This window comes from Monodelphis domestica, chromosome 2 (assembly GCF_027887165.1).
Source record: "Monodelphis domestica isolate mMonDom1 chromosome 2, mMonDom1.pri, whole genome shotgun sequence".
Classification (NCBI taxonomy): Eukaryota; Metazoa; Chordata; class Mammalia; order Didelphimorphia; family Didelphidae; genus Monodelphis; species Monodelphis domestica.
In genome coordinates this window covers 290992028-291013379 of record NC_077228.1, presented here as the reverse complement: position 1 = coordinate 291013379, position 21352 = coordinate 290992028, and the positions used below count along the sequence as shown (strand labels likewise).

At 37.4% G+C, this 21352-nt stretch overlaps 1 protein-coding gene across 5 annotated transcripts in view; it reads left to right on the top strand.

Annotated features, from left to right (window-relative positions):
• Positions 1–21352, top strand: part of LOC103096394 (maestro heat-like repeat-containing protein family member 1) — a 143553-nt gene that overhangs the window by 11232 nt on the left and 110969 nt on the right. For 4 of the 5 annotated variants that reach the window (XR_008916557.1, XM_056818348.1, XM_056818347.1 and 1 more), the window contains exons 2-8: positions 1668–1761; positions 2649–2718; positions 3121–3240; positions 5008–5084; positions 9432–9554; positions 15645–15743; positions 16303–16450. Coding sequence is in view for 4 of the 5 variants with exons in the window: in XM_056818348.1 (XP_056674326.1) it covers positions 1702–1761; positions 2649–2718; positions 3121–3240; positions 5008–5084; positions 9432–9554; positions 15645–15743; positions 16303–16450 (697 nt within the window). In the remaining variant the exon portion in view is untranslated. Of the gene's footprint in view, positions 1–1667; positions 1762–2648; positions 2719–3120; positions 3254–5007; positions 5085–9431; positions 9555–15644; positions 15744–16302; positions 16451–21352 lie in introns of those variants that run through there. The other variant, XM_056818349.1, reaches the window with a different exon arrangement.

The window sequence follows — 21352 nt, the reverse complement described above, 5'->3', positions numbered from 1 at the left end:
GGCCTGACTCAGGTTAGCATGGAACCTCAGATTTGAAGTTGCAACAGAATAAATCACTTGTAATCCTGCTAGTAAAAAGAGATTTACTTAGTCATAGCAGTGAAAGGACTGTCAGGGCTGGGAAAGGATTCTCTGTGTTATTCATAGTAGCATGCCAAACAAATGTCAAAGTATCATCTGAAGTGCCTTTTTTTTGCTTACATGACCACGAAGAGTAACCATATCCTGAGCCTTTACCCTGAGACAATTAAGTCACAAGGATAGTTTCAATATTGCAGCCCAATTGTGGAGACTTTAGTAGATATTCCTCCTATCAAAACTGTTCTTACAAGCCATGGCTTGAAAAGGTCGATTGGATATGAGCCTTGTTCTGTTATCCAAGTAACCTTTCCCCTCTCTCCTGATTAACTAGACTATCTGGAATATCAAGGGGGGAAATGAGAGGCCATGTATTGGATCGCAAGCTGTTTGAGCTGCTCTTGGGAAAAAAAATTTGTTGTTTTTAAGGAGGGAGTTTAGGGACTTGCTAGTCTGAGCCTCAGTGGCTTGAGATGGAGCATCTCTGAGTGTGCCTTGCACAAGATCTAGATTAGAGGAAAAATCTGAACACAAATGGAAAAGCTTCAAGAAAAAAGACACTTATGTAAGATGGAAGATACAAGGCCCTTCTCTTTGCCTCCACGCTATATTAGATAAGACAGATCAGTACAGATCAGGCAAAATACTCTAAGGAATTTGAGAAGGCAAAGATTACTGTCATGGGACAAAAGTGAGATGGGAGATGGTTTGTGGAAGGTTTCACTGAAGATATGATGCCCAAATTGGACTCTGAAAGAAGGAAGACACAAATATGAGTTTGGTGAAAAGATTACAGAGAGGGAGAATGGCAAGATGAGAACAAAGAATAGAGAATAGTTAAATTTAGAGAAAACATAGAATCTGAGCTAAGCCTGGGGCTTTATAAAGTAGGACCAGTTCACTGAAGGCCTTGACTGCCAAGGCTCCAAGTTTAGGCTTCATTTTGTAGGAAGTGGGGATCCACAGAAGATTTTTTTGAGTAGAAGAATGCCATGACTAGCATAGTATAGCAGGAAAAAAAAAAAACCAAAGCTTTGTCAGTCGTGTGAAAGTTGACTTGGAAAGAACACAGACTGGTGGTTAGAAGACCAGTTGGGAGACTACTATAATATAATAGGAAAAATAAGAGAGTTACAGGAGAAGTGGAAGAGAGGGAACAGGTGGGAGAAATATTGCAGAAGTGAAAACCACGAGAACAGACTTGCCCAGTGATTGGAGGGTGAAAGTGAGGGAGAAAGGAAAAAAAATAAAAAGATGACGGAGTTTTCAACCCTAGGTAACTGGGAGAATGAAGGTGCCATTAACATAAATAGGTAAGCTAAAGTGAGGAGTGCTTTTGTGGGAGAAAACAAAACCTGTGTGCTATACATGGCTTGGTGAAAAATCTAGCTGCTTGAAGTGTCAACGTTTAGTGCTTTGTTTTCCATGTCTGGAGCCTCTCCAATCACATGGAGCAGCAGAATCAGAACAAAGTATAATAACATGGAGAAGAAATGCTCGACCATTGGGGTTATGATCCATTTCTGCTATAGTACTTGCCTTCAACACCAATATAATTTCTATATTTGTCTCCTTCTGGTCCTGGATAGAGTACCCTGGACTTGTGAAAAACTACTTCCTTTTATGGCAATAAACACAAACTTTCAAGACCCAACTCATCTGTTCCAAGAGCTATATTCACAGGTAAGGAGAGCTCAGGTTCTTTGTTAAGTGCCCTTGGAGTCCCTTTTTCCTAGAAATGGATGATGGAATACTAATGGAGCATCCCAGTTCATAGGGACAGAAAACTAAGTGAAAGAGAGAGAATGAGATAGAAACAAAGAGAGAGAGAGAAAGAGACAGAGACAGAGAGAGTTAATTTCAGGAAGACATAAGTTCAAATCTGATTTCTGACAAATATTGGCTATATGATCCTAAGACACTTACCTTTGCAGTGCCACAGCCACTCTCCTAGGAGTATAAGTTGCAAGGTAGGTAGTGATTTGCTTTAGCAGAAGAAATTTTCTCCATAAGAACTTACTTTATCAATGAATTCACAAGTTCATTATGATAGATAGATAGATAGATAGATAGATAGATAGATAGATAGATAGACAGACAGACAAACAGACAGACACTAGACCTCAACTCTCATTTTATATTCTCCAGACCTGTTTTCTTCTCCTTTACTATAAAATGAGGGTATTGAATTAAGTTGATCTCTATGGTCTCTTTCAACTTAGTCTGATTCCATAGATCATTTATTCAACGAATATTTATTAAGTAGCCATTTCAATTGACTTTTAAAAATTCTATAATGTCTTTGAACCTACTGATTCCTCAAGGACCTCATTTGGCTTTCTTAACTCTATTCTGAAACCTTATATATTTCCTATATTAAGCCATCTCATATGGCTCACATCCCACCTTTTCCCCTGAGACAAGCTGTTCTATTTCTAGTCTAAAAGGTAATTTGATCCTTATAGAGCTTTTCCCACTCATCATTTTCTTTATTTCTCCTTTGCATCCTTTAATGTGTTCGTTTCTCTGGTCTTGCCTTTCATAGTCAACAGAGTGTTTTATTTCCACAGCTAAGCTTTCCTTCTTCTGAAATTCCAAATGAACAGGTGCAGATGGTCCTTCTCAGACTTAAAGACTTGGGTAAGCAACAATCAATCAATAAATAAATATTAAGTATGAACTATGTGCCATGTATGGGGCAGCTGGGTGGCACAGTGGAAAGAATGTTGGACCTGAGTTTAAATACAGCCTCAAACACTTACTGGGTATATGATCTTGAGTAAGTTATTTATTATCCCTCTTTACCTCAGTTTCCCCATGTGTAAAATGAACTCCAGAAGGACATGGAAAACCACCCCAGTATCTTTGCAAATAAAAGATCAAACAGGGTCAAGACAAGTCAGACACAACTAAAATGATTGAGCAACAATGTGCCATGCACTGTAAACATACCTCCTCCCTCCATCACTGATATATCACCCTGACTGAATAAACTCTGACTGGGAAGATACCATGTTAAATCTCAATGCCTTTTTTCTATAGGTCCTGCACACCTGGAAAAGTTACTTGCCTTTTTATTTGTGAAAATTGAGGAGAATGAGGAAAACGAAGTTGCCTTGTGTTGGCTTATTGGGGTCTTGGAAGGCTTAGTGAAGTCTGACCGTAAGTGAATACAGTGAGTTACAGTTGTGAGCCTTTCTAATTGCTGAATTTGTCAGAATGCTATGTAACCAAGTCACTTCTGAGATACCTTCATTTTAGGGTGAAAGAGAAGAAAACTGAGGTCCAGAGTATATAAATGGGAGTTGAGGTCCAGTGTGTGTGTGTGTGTGTGTGTGTGTGTGTGTGTGTGTGTGTGTGTGTGTGTTTGTTTCTGTCTGTCTGTCTGTCATCAAACACCCTGTTGTTCAGTCATTTCAGTCATATCCCATTCTTTGGGACCCATTTGAGGTTTTCTGGGCCAAGATACTAAAGTGAATGAAATGTTGGAGACTTATGATCGACATTAGGCTAAGAGTCTGGTTATGTTCAGTGTAAAGCAAAACACATAAAAGATAACATTCCTTCCTTTTATCCCCCAGAAAATTTCATTTCAGAGCAATCAGAAAAGATTCACGTGCCAAATTAAAGGCATATTTGGAACATTTTCTTACATATAGTTATCAGGGAGCTAAAGTATACATTGGTAATTAAGCAATCAATCAACAAACATTTTTATAAGGGCACACTATATGCCAAGCCCTAGAGATAGGGAGAGAGATAAGGACTAGGCTTGCCATTTCATTGATATAGGGAACTCCTGGTTGAGAAAATACTTTCTCTTAATATAGTTCAGTAAGGTCTTTGCAATTTATAGTTTGAAAGAGTTGCCTAGTGTTCTGTGAGATTAAATGACTACCTCCCTGGGGTCACATACTAGTATAAATCAGAGGTAGGATTTGAGTTGAGGTCTCCATGATTTCAAGTCCAGTGATTTACCCCATGTTGCTTCTCTGATAAGATCTTACACTATTTTTTTCTGCCTCTGTCATGTAGACAGTTTACTGTGAATCATGTAAAGTTAGGAGAATCTAGATGACTTGATCTTTGTTCTAATCATTTCCCCTCTTGCTTATTTTTCCCCCTTATATGGCTCTGATCCTCCAGAGAGTGATAAAAAATGTCAGTGCTCTGATACCCTGTCGAGGAAGAAGTAGTCAAATGAGAAAAAGCAAGAGAGGGAAGAAGTAAGAGGAAGAAACTTCAGAAAAGAGGAAGAAGATTGGAAAAGGGTAGTAATGATAGCAATGGCAAAGGCCAACATGAAGCTAAAAACATCAGGCAAATCCAAGACATTCACTTTCTTGAGTCCTCTTTGTTGAGTATTTAGAATATGGCATTTGCCTGAGAGATTCAAATCTAATTATTTATGGCCTATTGGCCTGCCTATCAACCTCCCCTCTTGCCTAGTTGGGGTCCCACTATATCATTAGTAAGAGATATCAAAGGCTGAAATGATACTGACAATAAAGATCTTGTGTCCCATTAGCACATAAGCCAAGATTTGTTGGTTAGATTTAACTGGTTGTACATTAGGTAATGAGTAACTGAGATGGCAAAGTTGCCATGTTGTAGGAAGTAATGAGATTCCAGGGAAGGGAAAGAAGGACAATGGTGATGAGTTACCAAATATAGAAAAGTAGAGGATGATGATATCACTCAAAGAGGAAGAGACAGAAAAGAAATCTTAACATATTTAATAAATTTTACCAGGGTACCAGCAGACTCTCCTCACAGCATTGGGTTGATTTATTTTTCTACCTCATTAAGGAAGGGATATAAATAAGTGCTTTAATCAAAGCTTCCTACAACCACAGATGACCACACCTGGGTTGTCTTCTCAGTAGCTTTCTATACCAATGGTGTATTTATCTTTGCTACTTCTTCCAGTTCCTTCAATGACTCCGGGTGTCATGATAGACTTGCAGCATGCTTTGTGGCCATGGCTTCAGAACCCCAGCTACAAGGTGAGTGACTTTAATCCAAATGAAAACTTTGTCCTGAGCCTCTACAGGGCTGACTTAGAAGAAGGAGCTGGCCATACACAAACATAAGAACGAGTGCTGTTGGCTCCTGAAGTTAATCACAGGCAGTAGTCATTTCAATAATATTCTCCATAAGGCTCATTACAACTTTCATCTTTGTGTAATGTATTCTGAGTTTCCTTTAATAGCTTGGACTCAGCACTTCTCCTGGATGAACAGTATAAGGACTGGGGGGAAATGGATTTTGATCCTTAAGTGACTAATTTTTTATCAATTTTAATCAAATTTTAATCAAATGAAGAGTATGGTCAGAGAGCTAGACTCTCAAAAGTAATTGATATAAAATTAAAGTGTTTCCATGGTATATGCCAGTGTTTGCCTAGAAATGTCTTTTGGGCATAGAACCATTAGCTTACAAAGTGTTTTTTGTTTGGATTATTTCCAAATGTGATTATAATTGAATGCAATAAAACAGAAGCCTTTGAATTTTAAAGCACTATTAGCCAAATGGTATAAAGGAGTTCATCAGAAAAAAAACATATGACTAGAAAAAGATGAGTTGATCATTTAATAAGAGTTGTAGATTACTGCAACTATATACCCTATTGGTAGCCACAAAATATTAAGAGAAAAGAGTTAGGCTCCCAGAATGTTGGATAGCCCCTCTCTGGTGGATTTACAAGACAATATGGGACCCTTTTAATAGTAAATATAAATGGGTTATAATCTCCATCTATGGAGGATATATTTTATTTGATTTTTATCTCATTCATTGATAAAATCACAAATTGGAATATTGAAGTCAGTCAAACTAGTATCCTTCTATGCTTTTCTGATAAGAAGAAAGATATGAAAATGTAGCTTGTAAGTGGAGGAGCTGGTTATCTGGGGGCACTGTCTCATCAAACATTTCAAGTGTTTGAGAGCTACCAATAAGACTCCCTTAAAAGGAACATGACACATGCCTGCATCTCTATTTTTAAATGTAACTTTTATTTTATTTTTTGTTGGTTAACAACCATTAATTTTCTCTTCCTTTCACCTGTCTCTCCAAGGGGTGGGGGTGGGGGGCGGGAAGGAGTAAAAAAAAAAAAGAAAAACCACTGATGGAGCACATATGTATAATTAAACAAAATAAGTTGTCAAATTGGTCATGTCCAAAATCTATGTCTCATTTTGAATCAATAGTCTAACACCTCTCTGGCAAGGGATGAGGGGGAGGATCCATTCTTAGATCTCAGGAATCATGATCAGAATTTCTTAAGTCTTTACTTGAGCATAATAGATATTGTTGAATTCATTTTAACTCTTATGTGCTAATTTTATATTCCAGGAGTGTTTCTTGTAAATAATATATTAAGTTGAGTTCTAATCCATTCTCCTATCTTCTTATGTTTTAGAGGTGAGTTTATCCCATTCACATTAACAATTATGACTGATAATTATAAATTTCCTTCCATCCTATTCTCTAATACTTTTCCTTTTCTTTATTTTCCATACTCTTTATAAAGCAGAAGAAGGTGGTGACAGAGGAGAGCACTAAACACCAGGACTAAAAGTTCCCCTGCTCCTCTTCTCTTTTCTTTTTTTTTTAAACCAGCACCAATGATAAATTCTTATCTTTTCCTTGCTCTTAAATTTTTTTTTACTATTCCCCCTCCTTAGAATTTGTTTTCCTTAAGACTAATCCCTCTTAACTTACCCTTCCTCTTTTTCCATCTTCTCTCTTCTCCTCTTTCCCTGCTGCTATCCTGCTAAGTGAAGTGTATATCTGTACCAAACTGTGTCTTCTCCTCTTTGATTAGTTCTGATGAGAATAAGATTCAGTTTTTAATATATTCTTCAACCTTTTCTATAGTTTTCCTGTAGAGAACTTCAATTGTGAGATAATTTTCCTCATCATTCCCTCTCCTTTTTACTCTATTGTAATGATTTCTCCCTCCATTTCTTTTCTCCTTTTAAGATCATCAAAACATAAGAAAATTGATCCCAGGTCGTCTATCTAATTAGATACCCTCTATAATCCCTGATGACAATAGAGTTCTGAGGGGACAGATACCATTTTCTATTAACAGTTGATCCTTGTTTAGTCCCTTATAGTTGGTCACTCATGTTTACATTTTTATATTTTGTTTGATTCCTGAATTTGTATTTCAAGATTTCTACTAAACTATGGTATTTTCATCATGAACATGTGTAAGCTCCTAATTCATTAAAGATATATTTTTCCCATGAAGACTTGTACTCGATTTTGCTGATTACAAGTCTCTATCTTTTGCATTCTGGAATACTATATTCCAAACTCTTTGCTTCTTTGTACTGGTGACTGATAGATAAATCTTATGCTATCTTGACTACAGTACTTGAGTTTTTTCTTTCTGGATAGTGTCAATATTTTTTCTTTGATCCAATAACTCTAGCTTTGTGTGATATTCATGTGAGCTTTTATTTTTCTATTCTCACTTTGCCTTCTGGTTCTGCAAGACATAAGACAGTTTTCTTGAAATATAATATCTATGTTCTGTTTTGAGGGGGAGAGGTCAGAGCTTTTAGACAGTCCAATGCCTTAAATTATCTCTCCTTGATCTATTTCCATATCAGTTATTTTTACTATGACACTTTACATTTTATTCTATTTTTTAGGTTTTGAATTTGTTTTAACACTTCTCATTGTGTTATGGGGTTATTAACATTCATTTGGTCCATTCTAATTTTCAACGAATGTATCATTTTATTAAGATTTTTTTAATGTCTTGTACTAAGTTGTTAATTCCCTTTGTAATTTCTTCCAGAACTCTTTTTTTCTTCTACCACTCTCATTTCATATATAAAGGTATTTTCCAATTCTTTTTTTTTAATTCTTGCTTCATCCCTTCCAAGAATTCTAGTTGATCTTGTGCTCAAGCTGAAATTTTTATTTGGGATTTTCCTTATAGAGATTTTGGTGTCTTTCTCTACTTCCTGCTTTATGTCTTGAGCATCTTTGTCACCAGAATAGTTCTTTATGTTCTTCTTTGCTTGCCCATTCTTCCATTCTACTTTCTGATTTTGATTGTTATTTTAGGGTTGGGCAATGTGCAATTTAAAAGGAAATATTTTGCCTGAACTTATATCCTCTTGGGTTCTGCTGCTGTTTTCTTGGGTTATTAAGAATGAAGTTATTCTAGGAATCCAGGAACAGCTCGGTATAGGGAACTGCAAACTTCTAGTAGTTCTGTGGTGCTCTAATCCAGGGGCAAAGTTTGATGTCTGCTTTCATAGTTTGACCTCTGTAAGTTATTTCCCTAGGTTTGAGGTGGATCATCACACTTCTGGGCTTGTCCTTAGATTGCTGCTGAACTTGTCCACTATCAGTTCACTAGAAAGTTCTGCTGTAATCAACCTGCAAATTCCTTTCTAGAGTTTTCTGCCTTGCTTATTCTGTTAAATGCTTCATACTGGCCTGGAGGCTGGAATTAAGACACATCTCCTTTTCTGGTATTCTGCTCCATTCCTGGAGACACATAGCTGCTGCTTTCTTCTGAACTTGTTCCTCACTCAGTACATAACCTAATGCCCATGGCCTCTCCCCTCCTTGGAATGCCACTCCAAGATGGATGTTCTCTTGTCAGTCTCCACCCAGGATCTGTGCCCTAGAACTGGGTAGTTGGAAAAGATCTGCCTATTGACACCTAGTCTTACAATCTATACAAGGTTAGATGCCTTTTATCATGGGTCTGGGGCTTCTTTTTTGCTGTATTTCAGTCCCACTCTTATTTCAGCCTTCATGGATAGATTGCTTTGCTTAGTTATTCTTGGCTAGATCCTGTCTTCAGTGTCTACAAACCCATATGTGTGTCTACCTATCTCTACCAGGGCTGAAAAAAATGAATCACTGGGATTTTTTTCCTTGGATTTGCCAATTAGGACTTTATCTGGTGCATTTTTCTGGATCTTTGTGAAAGAGTTATTGGGGAGAGTTGAATTATATTTATTTCTGCTATCCTGCCATTATGGCAGATCCCCTCTACTTCGATTTGATCCAAGTGGAAAGTGGCATGTACCACAGTGGAAAGAACACTAGCTCTGAATTTAGAGGAGACAAAGGATTTGTGTTTAAACCCTATCTCTGATGGTCATATTACAAGCATCTCTCTGCTTTCACACTTCCAGAATAAGGTTGACTGTATCTCTCTCAGGGTTCTAGGAGTGGCTAGCTATCTTTATGTTTTCTAGTTTTAGAATAAAAATAAAATAACCTTATATATCCACAGGCTTACCTTTAATGAATAATAATAACAGATTTACCAATTTCCTGATGATTTCTCCCTTTTATATTTATTTTACTAGGTTAAAGAAGCTATGGCCAAGCTGGTGCTTGCTCTGGGGAAAGGGGGTCACCTGTGTACAGACAGTGCGATAGTTTTAATCCGCTTCCTCATAGATGAATGTGTGAAGCCACTGGATAACTCAGTAAGTGCCTTTCTCTGGGAATACTCACCCTATCAGAACTTATTTCTCTCTAGGTGAATTCAAGGTGAATTCAAAGATTTGAAGGAGCACAGAAAGGGAGAGTGGGGTAATTGCTTATCATATGTCCTCAGTCTTCTCAGTAAAAGGGGAAATTCTGTTCTCTGCTTGAGTATTGGAAGAAAGAGATGGAAAAAGGAGGAGAAAGAAAAAATCTGGAATAACCACTGTGGGGAATGTGATAAAGTATCAAATAGAAGGTGAGCAATGGATTGTAATACAGCACCTAAGGCTCACTTGGGGCTGGATAGTGTACATTTTCAGAGAACTCTTGCAATAGGGTTTAGTTATTTCCTCCAGCGTCATTTAGTCTCTCAAGAAAAGGAGACAGATAGCAAAAATTACTAAGATTGAAGGGTAGTAGCTGGGAAATAGAAGGATCAAAAATGTGCTGAAATCAGCCCAAAGCAGCTTTGCAGAGCTGATTGTTAATTTTTCAGCATAAGGATTTACTCTTCAGGAAACTGGCAATCACTATAAGTCAGGACTTTATGGTTTTGTTGATTATCTAGACTTAAGGAAATAATGGGGGAAATGTTAGTAGTATAGATTAAATTTAAAAGTGTGCCATACTACATTTTCTTGTTCTGGTGAGGGGGTTGTCAAACATTTATCAGCATACCACTGAAGAAGGTTGAATGAGCATTTTAACAGTATAGACAGGGGAGGGGAGGTGGTTCAGTGGATGGAGAGCCAAGCCTGGAGTTTGGGGACCTGGATTCAAATCTGGTCTCAAAGAATTCCTAGCTTTGTTACTCTGAGCAAGTCATTTAATCCCAATTGCCTAGCCCTTACTACTCTTCTGCCTTGGAATCTATTAGTATTAATCCTACAACAGAAGGTAAAGGTTTTTGAAAACCCAGTATAGTCAAGAATCAATTTCTTAGTTTGAAGATTCTTTTCCAAAATGCTGAGATCCTTTTCCATTGCTTACACTACCTACTATTAAGCCATTTCATTGATCATCTTCAGAGACCTCCAAAGCAAAAAGGTTCAGTTCAGTCATTTTTCAGCCATTTCTAACTCTTCATGACATTATTGTTTCTTGGGAAAAGATACTGGAGTGGCTTCCATTTCCTTCTCCAAAGCAAAAGGGCAAGATGGAAGATAGGCAAAGTGAAATCAATCAGTTTTGCTTTTGTTCCTGAATTACACAATTAACACTTGCTTATATCCTGTACTTGGGCTTTTTTTGACCTGTGATTTCATCATGGTAGAGGATTCCCAGTATGGAAAACCCCTATACCTAATTCAGATGACACCTTATCTGTAATTTATCTATAATGAGTTTTTTGGGAGTACTAAAAGATTATATGATTTACCCATGGTCGCATAACTATTAAGTATCAACGGTGAGACTTGAACCCACATCTACCTGACTCCACCACAATTCCCCTCTGTACTATATCATGCTACTATCTCATTCCATTGTGTCCAATTGTTTCTTACACATTTGGTTTCCTCCCTTACACCTCCTTACCCCCCACTGAGATATTAAAATAAAAGAGTATATCTCATGTTTTGTTTTGATCTTCTCCTGAGGCAGGCAGATAGAACAAGAGATGGAATGCTGTGTCTGGAGTCAGTAAGGACCTGAGTTCAAATCCAGCCTCAGACTTATTAAGTTATATAATTTCTATCTTTTTCAATTTCCTTATCTGTAAAATGTGGATAATAATACTTACCTTTCAGGGTATATACTAGGTACTTAATAAATGCATATTTACTCCCTCCTCACCCTACTGTATTAAAGGAGTCAATAGCTTGAGTCATAGTCCCTGTGTCAAACAAATTCTGGAAACAACTTTGTCACCTTCCTGGGAAAATTAGGCAAACCCAAGTGGTGGTTATGAGGGAGAGCCCTGGTAGATAATGGTCCTATCATGAGGGGCCACACATATCACAAGTAGGAGAAGAAGGCAAGGACCTCTCCATATTCATGATGAAATGAAAAGATGTCCAGAAAATTACCAAGCTGGGAAGACTGGAGGAAAGCATTGCCTTAAAGAGGTTCTAGGTTCTCACACCTTTTCTGGGTAAGCAAATTCTGGGAGGCTAAGGTATCATATGTCCTTGCTAGCCAAAATACAGAGCTAGAACATTGATAACAAGTCCTAGAACAGGAAGATCAGCCAGAAGGGAAGAGAGAGCTGTAAGGGGGAAATAGGGAGTTTTATTAAAAAAAAAAAGGTTGGACTGAGTTATATTTAAAAATAGGGTTGCCAGGAATTTTATGAAATTCTGAAGAGATTTATTTATAATTTATTTACAAAATATAGAAAAAATGAAGTTAGAAAATCAGAGAGAGGATAGGATAAGATATCTAGCCTAAGCACTAAGTAATTTACTCCCAGCCCCTGACTCAACCAGGGCAGGAAGAGTTAGTTCTTAGATCTCGGCAAAGCTGAGGACCTGGGAAAGGTCCTCTCCTGAGGCTAGCCTCTTCAGAAAATCCAATATGAAAGGAGTCAGCCTTTCACTCACCATGGCTCACGTCCACTTAGTAGATTCTCCACCAGCCTCCATTCCAAATAAAGAACTGTCAGTAGAACTCCACTCAGGAAGTTGTAACTCCCTTTTAAAGACATTTTCTCTTGCATCACTTCCTGTGCCTTCTCCTAATTCTATGTCTACCAATCACAGTTGAATTCCTGATTTAGGACTGCCCAGGAGGCAGTCAGTAATTCTCATTCATCGCCCACTAGAAAATATGTGGGTCACAGACCTCCCCCACTCAAGTGTGAATAGGATGTTTACACCTTTGATGATTAAATCTAAAAATGGGCAGATCTTCCCTCTTAACTTTAAGTAGGGTGTTTACACTTTTGGTGATTAAATCTAAAAATAGTCAGGGGTTACAATTTAATTTTCACAATCAGGGGAGAGTTAATTATTTTCATTTTCACAATCAGGGGAGAGTTAAATTTAATCTTCACAGAACTAAAACCAAAATGAAGTAACTTAGTACCTTCCTATCTGTCTTCAGAACCAAGAAGGAAACCTTTGGTAAAAACTTTAATAATAACTTGATCCGCTTCATCTTTTATCATTTCTTTCCTGTCTTTCCTTACCTATAAAATAGTTTTATCGTACAAGTGCTATGAGACTTACTAGGTTGCTAAGAAGCAAAAATAGAATTTAATGGACCCCAGAAATGTGGAATAATCCTACTTAATAGAATTATCAGTGTGGTAGTAGTGGTGGTAGCTGTGATAGAGTAATGATGGTGATAGAAGTGTTCTACTATTCCCCCATAGGGCTTTGTAATTAATCCCCATAAAAAAATAGCAGAGGAAAAAACAATCCTAAAAGAGTGATGGGATATTTTTATCCAGAGCTGGATTGTGGATTCATGGAATCATCGTTTTGGAAGTGGAAGAAAGTAGGGAAAGAGAATAAAGGATCAAGGATATCCAGGGAAATAATGAAAAAGAATACAAAGGAAGGTCCCAGATCTCAAACTATATTACAAAGCAGCGGTCATCAAAACAATTTGGTACTGGCTAAGAGACAGAAAGGAGGATCAGTGGAGTAGACTTGGGGTAAATGACCTCAGTAAGACAGTCTTTGACAAACCCAAAGAATCCAGCTTTTGAGACAAAAATCCAGTATTTGATAAAAAAAAAACTGCTGGGAAAATTGGAAGACAGTGTGGGAGAGATTAGGTTTGGATCAACACCTCACACCCTACACCAAGATAAACTCAGAATGGACGAATGACTTGAATATAAAGAAGGAAACTATAAGTAAATTAGGTGAACACAGAATAGTATACATGTCAGAACTTTGGGAAGGGAAAGATTTTAAAACCAAGCAAGACTTAGAAAGAGTCACAAAATGCAAAATAAATAATTTTGACTACATCAAATTAAAAAGGTTTTGTACAAACAAAACCAATGTAACTAAAATTAGAAGGAAAGCAACAAATTGGGAAACAATCTTCATAACAGAAACCTCTGACAAAGGTCTAATTACTCAAATATATAAAGAGCTAAATCAACTGTACAAAAAATCAAGCCATTCTCCAATTGAAAAATGGGCAAGGGACATGAATAGGCAATTTTCAGTTAAAGAAGTCAAGACTATTAATAACCACATGAAAAAGTGTTCTAGATCTCTTATAATCAGAGAGATGCAAATCAAAACAACTTTGAGGTATCACCTCACACCTAGCAGATTGTTCAACATGACAGCAAAGGAAAGTAATGAATGCTGGAGGGGATGTGGCAAAGTCAGGACATTAATGCATTGCAGGTGGAGTTGTGAATTGATCCAACCATTCTGGAGGCAATTTGGAACTATGCCCAAAGGGCGCTAAAAGACTGTCTGCCCTTTGATTCAGCCATAGCACTTCTGGGTTTGTACCCCAAAGAGATAATAAGGAAAAAGACTTGTGCAAGAATATTCATAGCTGCGCTCTTTATGGTGGCCAAAAATTGGAAAATGAGGGGATGCCCTTCAATTGGAGAATGGCTGAACAAATTGTGGTATATGTTGGTGATGGGATACTAATGTGCTAAAAGGAATAATAAATAATAAAGTGGAGGAATTCCATGGAGACTGGAACAACCTCCAGGAAGTGATGCAGAGTGAGAGGAGCAGAACCAGGAGAACATTGTACACAGAGACTGACACATTGTGGTACAAGAGAACGTAATGGACTTCTCCAGTAATGGCTTTACAATGTCCCTGAACAACCTGCAGCGATCTACAAGAAAAAAAAAAAAGAAAAAACTATCCTCAAGCAGAGGACAGACAGAGGACAGTAAAAACACCGAGGAAAAGCAACTGCCTGACTGCAGAGGTTGAGGGAACATGATCGAGGAGAGATGCTAAATGAGCACCCTAATGCAAATACCAACAACAAGGAAATGGGTTCAGAGCAAGGACACATGTGATACCCAGACGAATCACACGTTGGCTACGGAAGGGGTGGGGGGTGGGGAGAAGTTGGAGGGGAGGAAAAGAAAATGATCTGTTTCCAATGAACAATGTATGAAAATGACCAAATTAAATAATGTTTAAAAAAAAAAGGGAAAGAAGGTGAAGTGTAACCATTCATTCTTCCCTCCAAAGAGAAGCTGGCAATATAATATTAGAGGACTGAAGAGAAAGCAAACATAAGTGCTGGCAGTAGAAAACCATTAGAGGGCAGCAGAGAACCAGATTCGGGGCTTGCGGTTCTGGAAAGACAAAGGAGCCACAAATAAGCAGATAGGGGAGATGATGGTGGTGGTGGCCCTGGTCGTGGCAGCAGCAACGGATTATCTCTTCAAAATCTCCTTTCTCTTCTGAGCATGTGATGGAAAGGCAGTGAACAAGATAAGGAAGGCCTCATCCCAATGTTTCTTTTAATCATAATCAAGTTTCAAATGTCCACTGCTCGATCTCTGTTTTGACACATATGGAGTAGAATTCAGATCACTTTCTAAAGTATTTTATGCTCCATCAAATACTTTAGAAAATAATTGAACAGTTGAGCCTCTCAGGCATTCATGGGAATTTACAGAATAAATAAATAAAATAATATTAAAGTATTATGTAAATGATATAAAATATTATTTAGATGATATAAAGTAAATGAAAACAAATATTGATTGATGGATCTTTTTATTTCTTAAATCCTTACCTTCTGTCTTAAATTCAATACTCTATATTGGTTTCAAGGCAGAAGAATGGCAAGGGCTAGGCAATGGGTGTTGAGGGACTTGCCCAGGATCACACAGCTAGGAAGTGTCTGAGGCTATATTTGAACCTCTGACCTCCCATCTCTAGACTTGACTCTCAATCCACTGAGCCACTTAGCTGCCTCCCCTCTGTATCTTCTTAACATGGCATTCTATGAAAGGTGAAAAAAATAGCTCTGGGCTATCTCAATTAAATTACAAAGGAAATATTTCAAACTAGATGTTCACCTGTCAGTCTTCTATTTTTTCCTCATTCTTTCTGATGCCTTTCTGGTCTTTCTGATGACTATGAAAAAAGTAGGATGAAAAATAAACTATCTCTCATGATTTTGCCTTCCTCCCAAAGGCTTCAGAGGAGATGGAAGCTAAAGATGAAAGGAAAAAACTGAAAAAATCATGTCTGGAAATCTTGGCTGACTGTGTCCATAATCCCTCCATGGCTAAGGTAAAGGGAATCTTCCTTCACTTTTCAGGGCATGCACAACAGTTTCCAGACTCACCATTATAATATATAATCAGTCATTGCAGTTTAGGCATTTTTAAGTCACGTACAACTCTTTGTGACCCCCTTTAGGGTTTTCTGGTCAAATATACTAGTGTGGTTTCTAGCTCCTCCTCTAGCTCATTTCACAGATGAGAAAACAGGGCAAACAGGGTTTAAGTGATTTGCCCAGGTTCCCAAAGCTGGTCAGTGCCTAAGGCTACATTTGAACTCAAGAAGATGAGTCTCCTTGTCTCCAGGTCTGGCATTCTATTCACTGTACCACCTAGCTGCCCTGTAAGTTAAGTACCTCTCTGCAAATAAAGATTCATTCTCTGATAGACGTTATTAGAGTTCTTCATGAAAGAGGCATCAAGATTCACATAATATTGTCAACTGAAAGGGGTGGGATGGTGGGTGGGAATCTATTCAATTTTTAATGTGGTTAAAATTCCAAGGAGACAGACATGATAAGCTTCCATGAAGAGAAAACTCATTCCTAATGAAGAACGTTTTTCCCCAGCTTATGTGGCCAATGCTCCTGGAATACATAGCCCCAGATCAATATGCCAGCATCTCCCTCATCCTTAGCTTCGTTCTATACTTGGCTGAGAAGCTTCAACACGAAGATCAGGATGCTCTGGACATCAACTATTCTGACTGTGTGCTAGGTAGGTGCACTATGGTTGCATTTATTATCTCACAGGAGGCTGGCATGATGAATTCTGCTTCATGTCTTCCACACAGAGATGCCACTTACAAACACACCCTTGGGAAACTATTGGTGATCAAGAAGCCACTTATTTCTATTATTATTCCCACTGACTGACACATCAATGCACTGCTTTTGCTTTAAAATATATCAGAATTAATACATGCTAGTCTTCTAACATCAGCTGTTTCCTTTTTAAAAGGATAGGGTTGGATCTCAATATATGCAAAAAAAAAAGCCTTTGACAAAATACAACACTCATTCCTATTGAAAAACACTAGAAAATATAGGAATAGAAGGGCCTTTCCTAAAAATAATAAACAGTATATATCTAAAACCATCAGCAAACATCATCTGCAATGGAGATAAACTAGAAGCCTTCCCAATAAGATCAGAAGTGAAACAAGGATGCCCATTAGTAATAGTAGTAGTAGTAGTCTCTCGGTAACCGAGGATCACCTCTATTATTTAACATTATACTAGAAACACTAGCTGTAGCGATTAGAGAAGAAAAAGAAATTGAAGGTATTAAAATAGGCAATGAGGAGAACAAGCTATCACTCTTTGCAGATGATATGATGATCTACTTAAAGAATCCTAGAGAATCAACAAAAAAGCTAGTCAAAATAATCAACAAATTTAGCAAAGTTGCAGGATACCAAATAAACCCACATAAATCATTAGCATTTTTATATATTTCCAACACATCTTGGAAAATTAGAAAGAGAAATTCCATTTAAAATCACCCTAGACAATATAAAATACTTAGGAATCTATCTGCCAAGATAAACACAGGAACTATATGAACACCACTATAAAATACACTCCACACAATTAAAACTGGATCTAAACAATTGGAAAAACATTGACTGCTCATGGGTCAGATGAGCTAACATAAAAATGACAATCCTGCCCAAATTAATTTACTTATTTAGTGCCATACCCATTGAACTACAAAAAAACTTTTTTACTGAATTAGAAAAAAACCATAACAAAGTTCATTTGGAAGAACAAAAGATCAAGGATATCCGGGGAAATCATGAAAAAAATGTGAAGGAAGGAGGCCTTGCAGTCCCAGATCTCAAACTATACTATAAAGCAGTGGTCATCAAAACAATTTGGTATTGGCTAAGAGACAGAAAGGAGGATCAGTGGAATAGACTTGGGGTAAGTGACCTCAGCAAGACAGTCTATGATAATCCCAAAGATCCCAGTTTTGGGGACCAACATCCACTATTTTATAAAAACTCCTGGGAAAATTGGAAGACAGTATGGGAGAGATTAGGTTTGGATCAACACCTTACACCCTACACCAAGATAAACTCAGAATGGGTGGATTTAAAGAATGAAACTATAAACAAATTAGGTGAACACAGAATAGTATTCATATCAGATCTTTGGGAAAGGAAAGACTTTAAAACTAAGCAAGAGCTAGAAAAAAATCACAAAATGTAAAATCAATAATTAATTTAAAAGTTTTTGTACAAACAAAACCAATGCAAACAAAATTAGAAGGGAAGCAACAAATTGGGAAACAATCTTCAAAACAAAAATCCCTGACAAAGGTCTAATTACTCAAATTTATTAAGAACTAAATCAATTGTACAAAAAAATCAAGCCATTCTCCAATTGAAACATGGGCAAGGGACATGAATAGGCAATTTTCAGTTAAAGAAGTCAAGACTATTAATAACCACATGAAAAAGTGTTCTAAATCTCTTATAATCAGAGAGATGCAAATCAAAACAACTTTGAGGTATCACCTCACACCTAGCAGATTGTTCAACATGACAGCAAAGGAAAGCAGTGAATGCTGGAGGGGATGTGGCAAAGTCAGGACATTAATGCATTGCAGGTGGAGTTGTGAATTGATCCAACCATTCTGGAAGGCAATTTGGAACTATGCCCAAAGGGCGCTAAAAGACTGTTTGCCCTTTGATCCAGCCAGAGCATTGCTGGGTTTATACCCCAAAGAGATAATAAGGAAAAAGAGTTGTACACGAATATTCATAGCTACGCTCTTTGTGTTGGAAAAGAATTGGAAAATGAGGGGATGTCCTTCAATTGGGCAATGGCTTAACAAATTGTATTGTGCTCAAAGGCATAATAAAGTGGAGGAATTCCATGTGAACTGGAAGGACCTCCAGGAATTGATGTAGAGTGAAAGGAGCAGAACCAGGAGGAATGTAATGGACTTCTCCATTAGTGGCAATGTAGCAATCCTGAACAACTTGGAGGCATCTACAAGAAAGAACATTATCCACATTCAGAGGAAAAACTGTGGGAGTAGAAACAGAAGAAAAACAACTGCTTGATTACATGGATCGAGGGCTCATGACTGGGGATATAGACTCTAAATGAACATCCTAATACAAACACCAACAACATGGAAATAGGTTTTGATCAAGGACACATGTAATACACAGTAAAATTGGACGTAAGCTACGGGAAGGGGAAGGGGAGGGAAGGAGGGAAATAATATGATTCTTGTAACCAAGGAATAATGTTCTCAATTGACTCAATAAATAAATAATAAATAAATAAATAAATGAAATAAAATAAAATGATAGGGTTGGACCACAAAGACTTTAAGAGGTTTTTTCTAGCTCTGAATCAACGATTCTATGTAACTAAATCCCAAAATGCTCTAGGATTTGTAATTTCCCTAAGCCTTCTCTAACACCCTTTGTAACTCCTGGCCTGTTTCCTGATAATCATGAAAGAGGGAATAAATTTTTACCTCTGAGATAAGCAGATTAAGGAAACTTAAAGATAATTCCATTCAATATTTAAAAACCTTAACGTTGAAGATTGTGCTTTTCTACATGATTTGATGACTATAGTAATGTTCCCCCCAAAATATTCTCTTGTGTAACTAGGGCCTGAAAGCTATCAAACTTTTTCAAATGGATTTAATTAAATTGATGGAATTATATTTAGAGGAGAATCAGTAATACACAGTACAATGCAGAATATCAATTCTTAATGACCTGCTACTCTACAAATATTTAATCTGTTCTGCATACTTCAAAAAAGTATATGCAATTGACTAAACAGTAACCATAATGAAAGAAATTTTCCATCTAACTATGACAACTATGAAGAAATGATAAAAAGATGTCATCAGCTAAATCCATGACCAGAAAAAGATGAGAGCTAGTCATGAAGAAAGAGAGGGATGGACAGTTGAAATATTCTATTAGTATCTCACTATGACAAAAAAAAAACTCACTATAAAAAAAAAAAACATCTATAGGCAAGGATACCCCTGCACATCACTTCTTGGATTCCTCTAGAGGAACCTCTCGACCATGGACAAAAGTCTCAGGAAAACAAGGAGTGACTGGATTTCAGTCTGTATGCAACTCTATCCCTCCAGTGGCATACTTCATCTCTGTCCATTCCTTCTACCATGTCCTTTGGAATTCTCTTTCCACTTCTGACACATGGCACTTGTATCTTGGGCATCTTTTCCAAAAGTGATACTTTCTCTCATACTTTTTAACACACTCATCTTGCGAGCAGGATAAGAAATACTCTCAGCTCTTTAAGGTTCTTCCTCTGATGTAATCATTCAACAACTTTCCTTCTTTGAGGATCACTTTATATATTTATTTTATATCAATCCAGATTGTGATGGCTATTATCTACAAATCCATGAGTCATTTCTTCATCATTTTTAAAGACATTCAGTATCCAGTTAACAATCTTCCTTTCTAGCCCCAAAACTATCTCTCCCTTCCATTAGTAGAGGATTCAAATGCTTTCTCAAATACTCTAACCTCCCAGTTTCTCAATCAATTTGGCTTCCATGACCTATTCATCTTTGGCTATGATCAGAAATGGCCATTCTCCATGATCTCTCATCCCCTACATACATTGTAATCCTATGATCAAAATCTCTGAAATGGCTTTATCCATTCATAATCTCCCATTTCTCTTTTCCACCTTTTCTTTGTCTCCCTTCTCCATTATTAGCCCTTACCATGGCCTTCAATCCCTCTACCTTTCAGTATTTTCCCAAGTCTAGACTACTATGCTGTCTTTACTTTCTTCCCTTCCCAATCTTAATCTTTATCTCATACAGTTCTATTATGCTGTTGTTCAGTCATTTTCAATCATGCCCAAATCTTTGTGATCTCATTTGGAGTTTTCTTGGAAAAATATTAAAGTGGCTTGTTATTTCATTCTCTAGCTCACTTTACAGATGAAGAAATGGAGGGAGAATTAAGTGACTTGCCCAGCTAGCAAGTGTCTGAGGCTGGATTTGAACTCAGGAAGATGAGTCTTCCTGACCCCAGGTCCAGCACTCTATTTACTGTATTTCCTAGGTGCCCTAGTTCCACTCTTTATCATATATTATTCTTGAATCTTATGCACCTTTGTCCTATTACTACCCTTGCTAAACCCCAGTCTTGGATTGCTTCCACTATTTGCTTCCTCTGCTCCTACTCATGCACTACTAAATGGTGTTAGGAAAAGCCACACAATAGGGCCATCTGAGTGCATTACATTTATGTCAACTTATCTCAATTGGGACCTTGAATCAACAAGACAAAGTTTCTGCTCTTCCCTAATTGTTTCTATAGATCATCCCACATAATGACTGTTCCAAAACCCCTTTCTCAGAACCTGTTGTAGCATTCCCCATTCTCTACATCTTTACTTAAGTCTCTGATGAAGAGGTTGCCAATAATGACCCTTATATATATGCCCTATATTCAAATTCCTCCATCTCTGTCAGTAGATTGCCCTCCCCTTTCTGTCTTTTTTCTCATCTTTAATCATCCCCTTTCTTTTGGTTCATTCTATGCTGCCTACAAATATGCCAGATTGCCCTTTTTAAAAAGAAAACTAACAT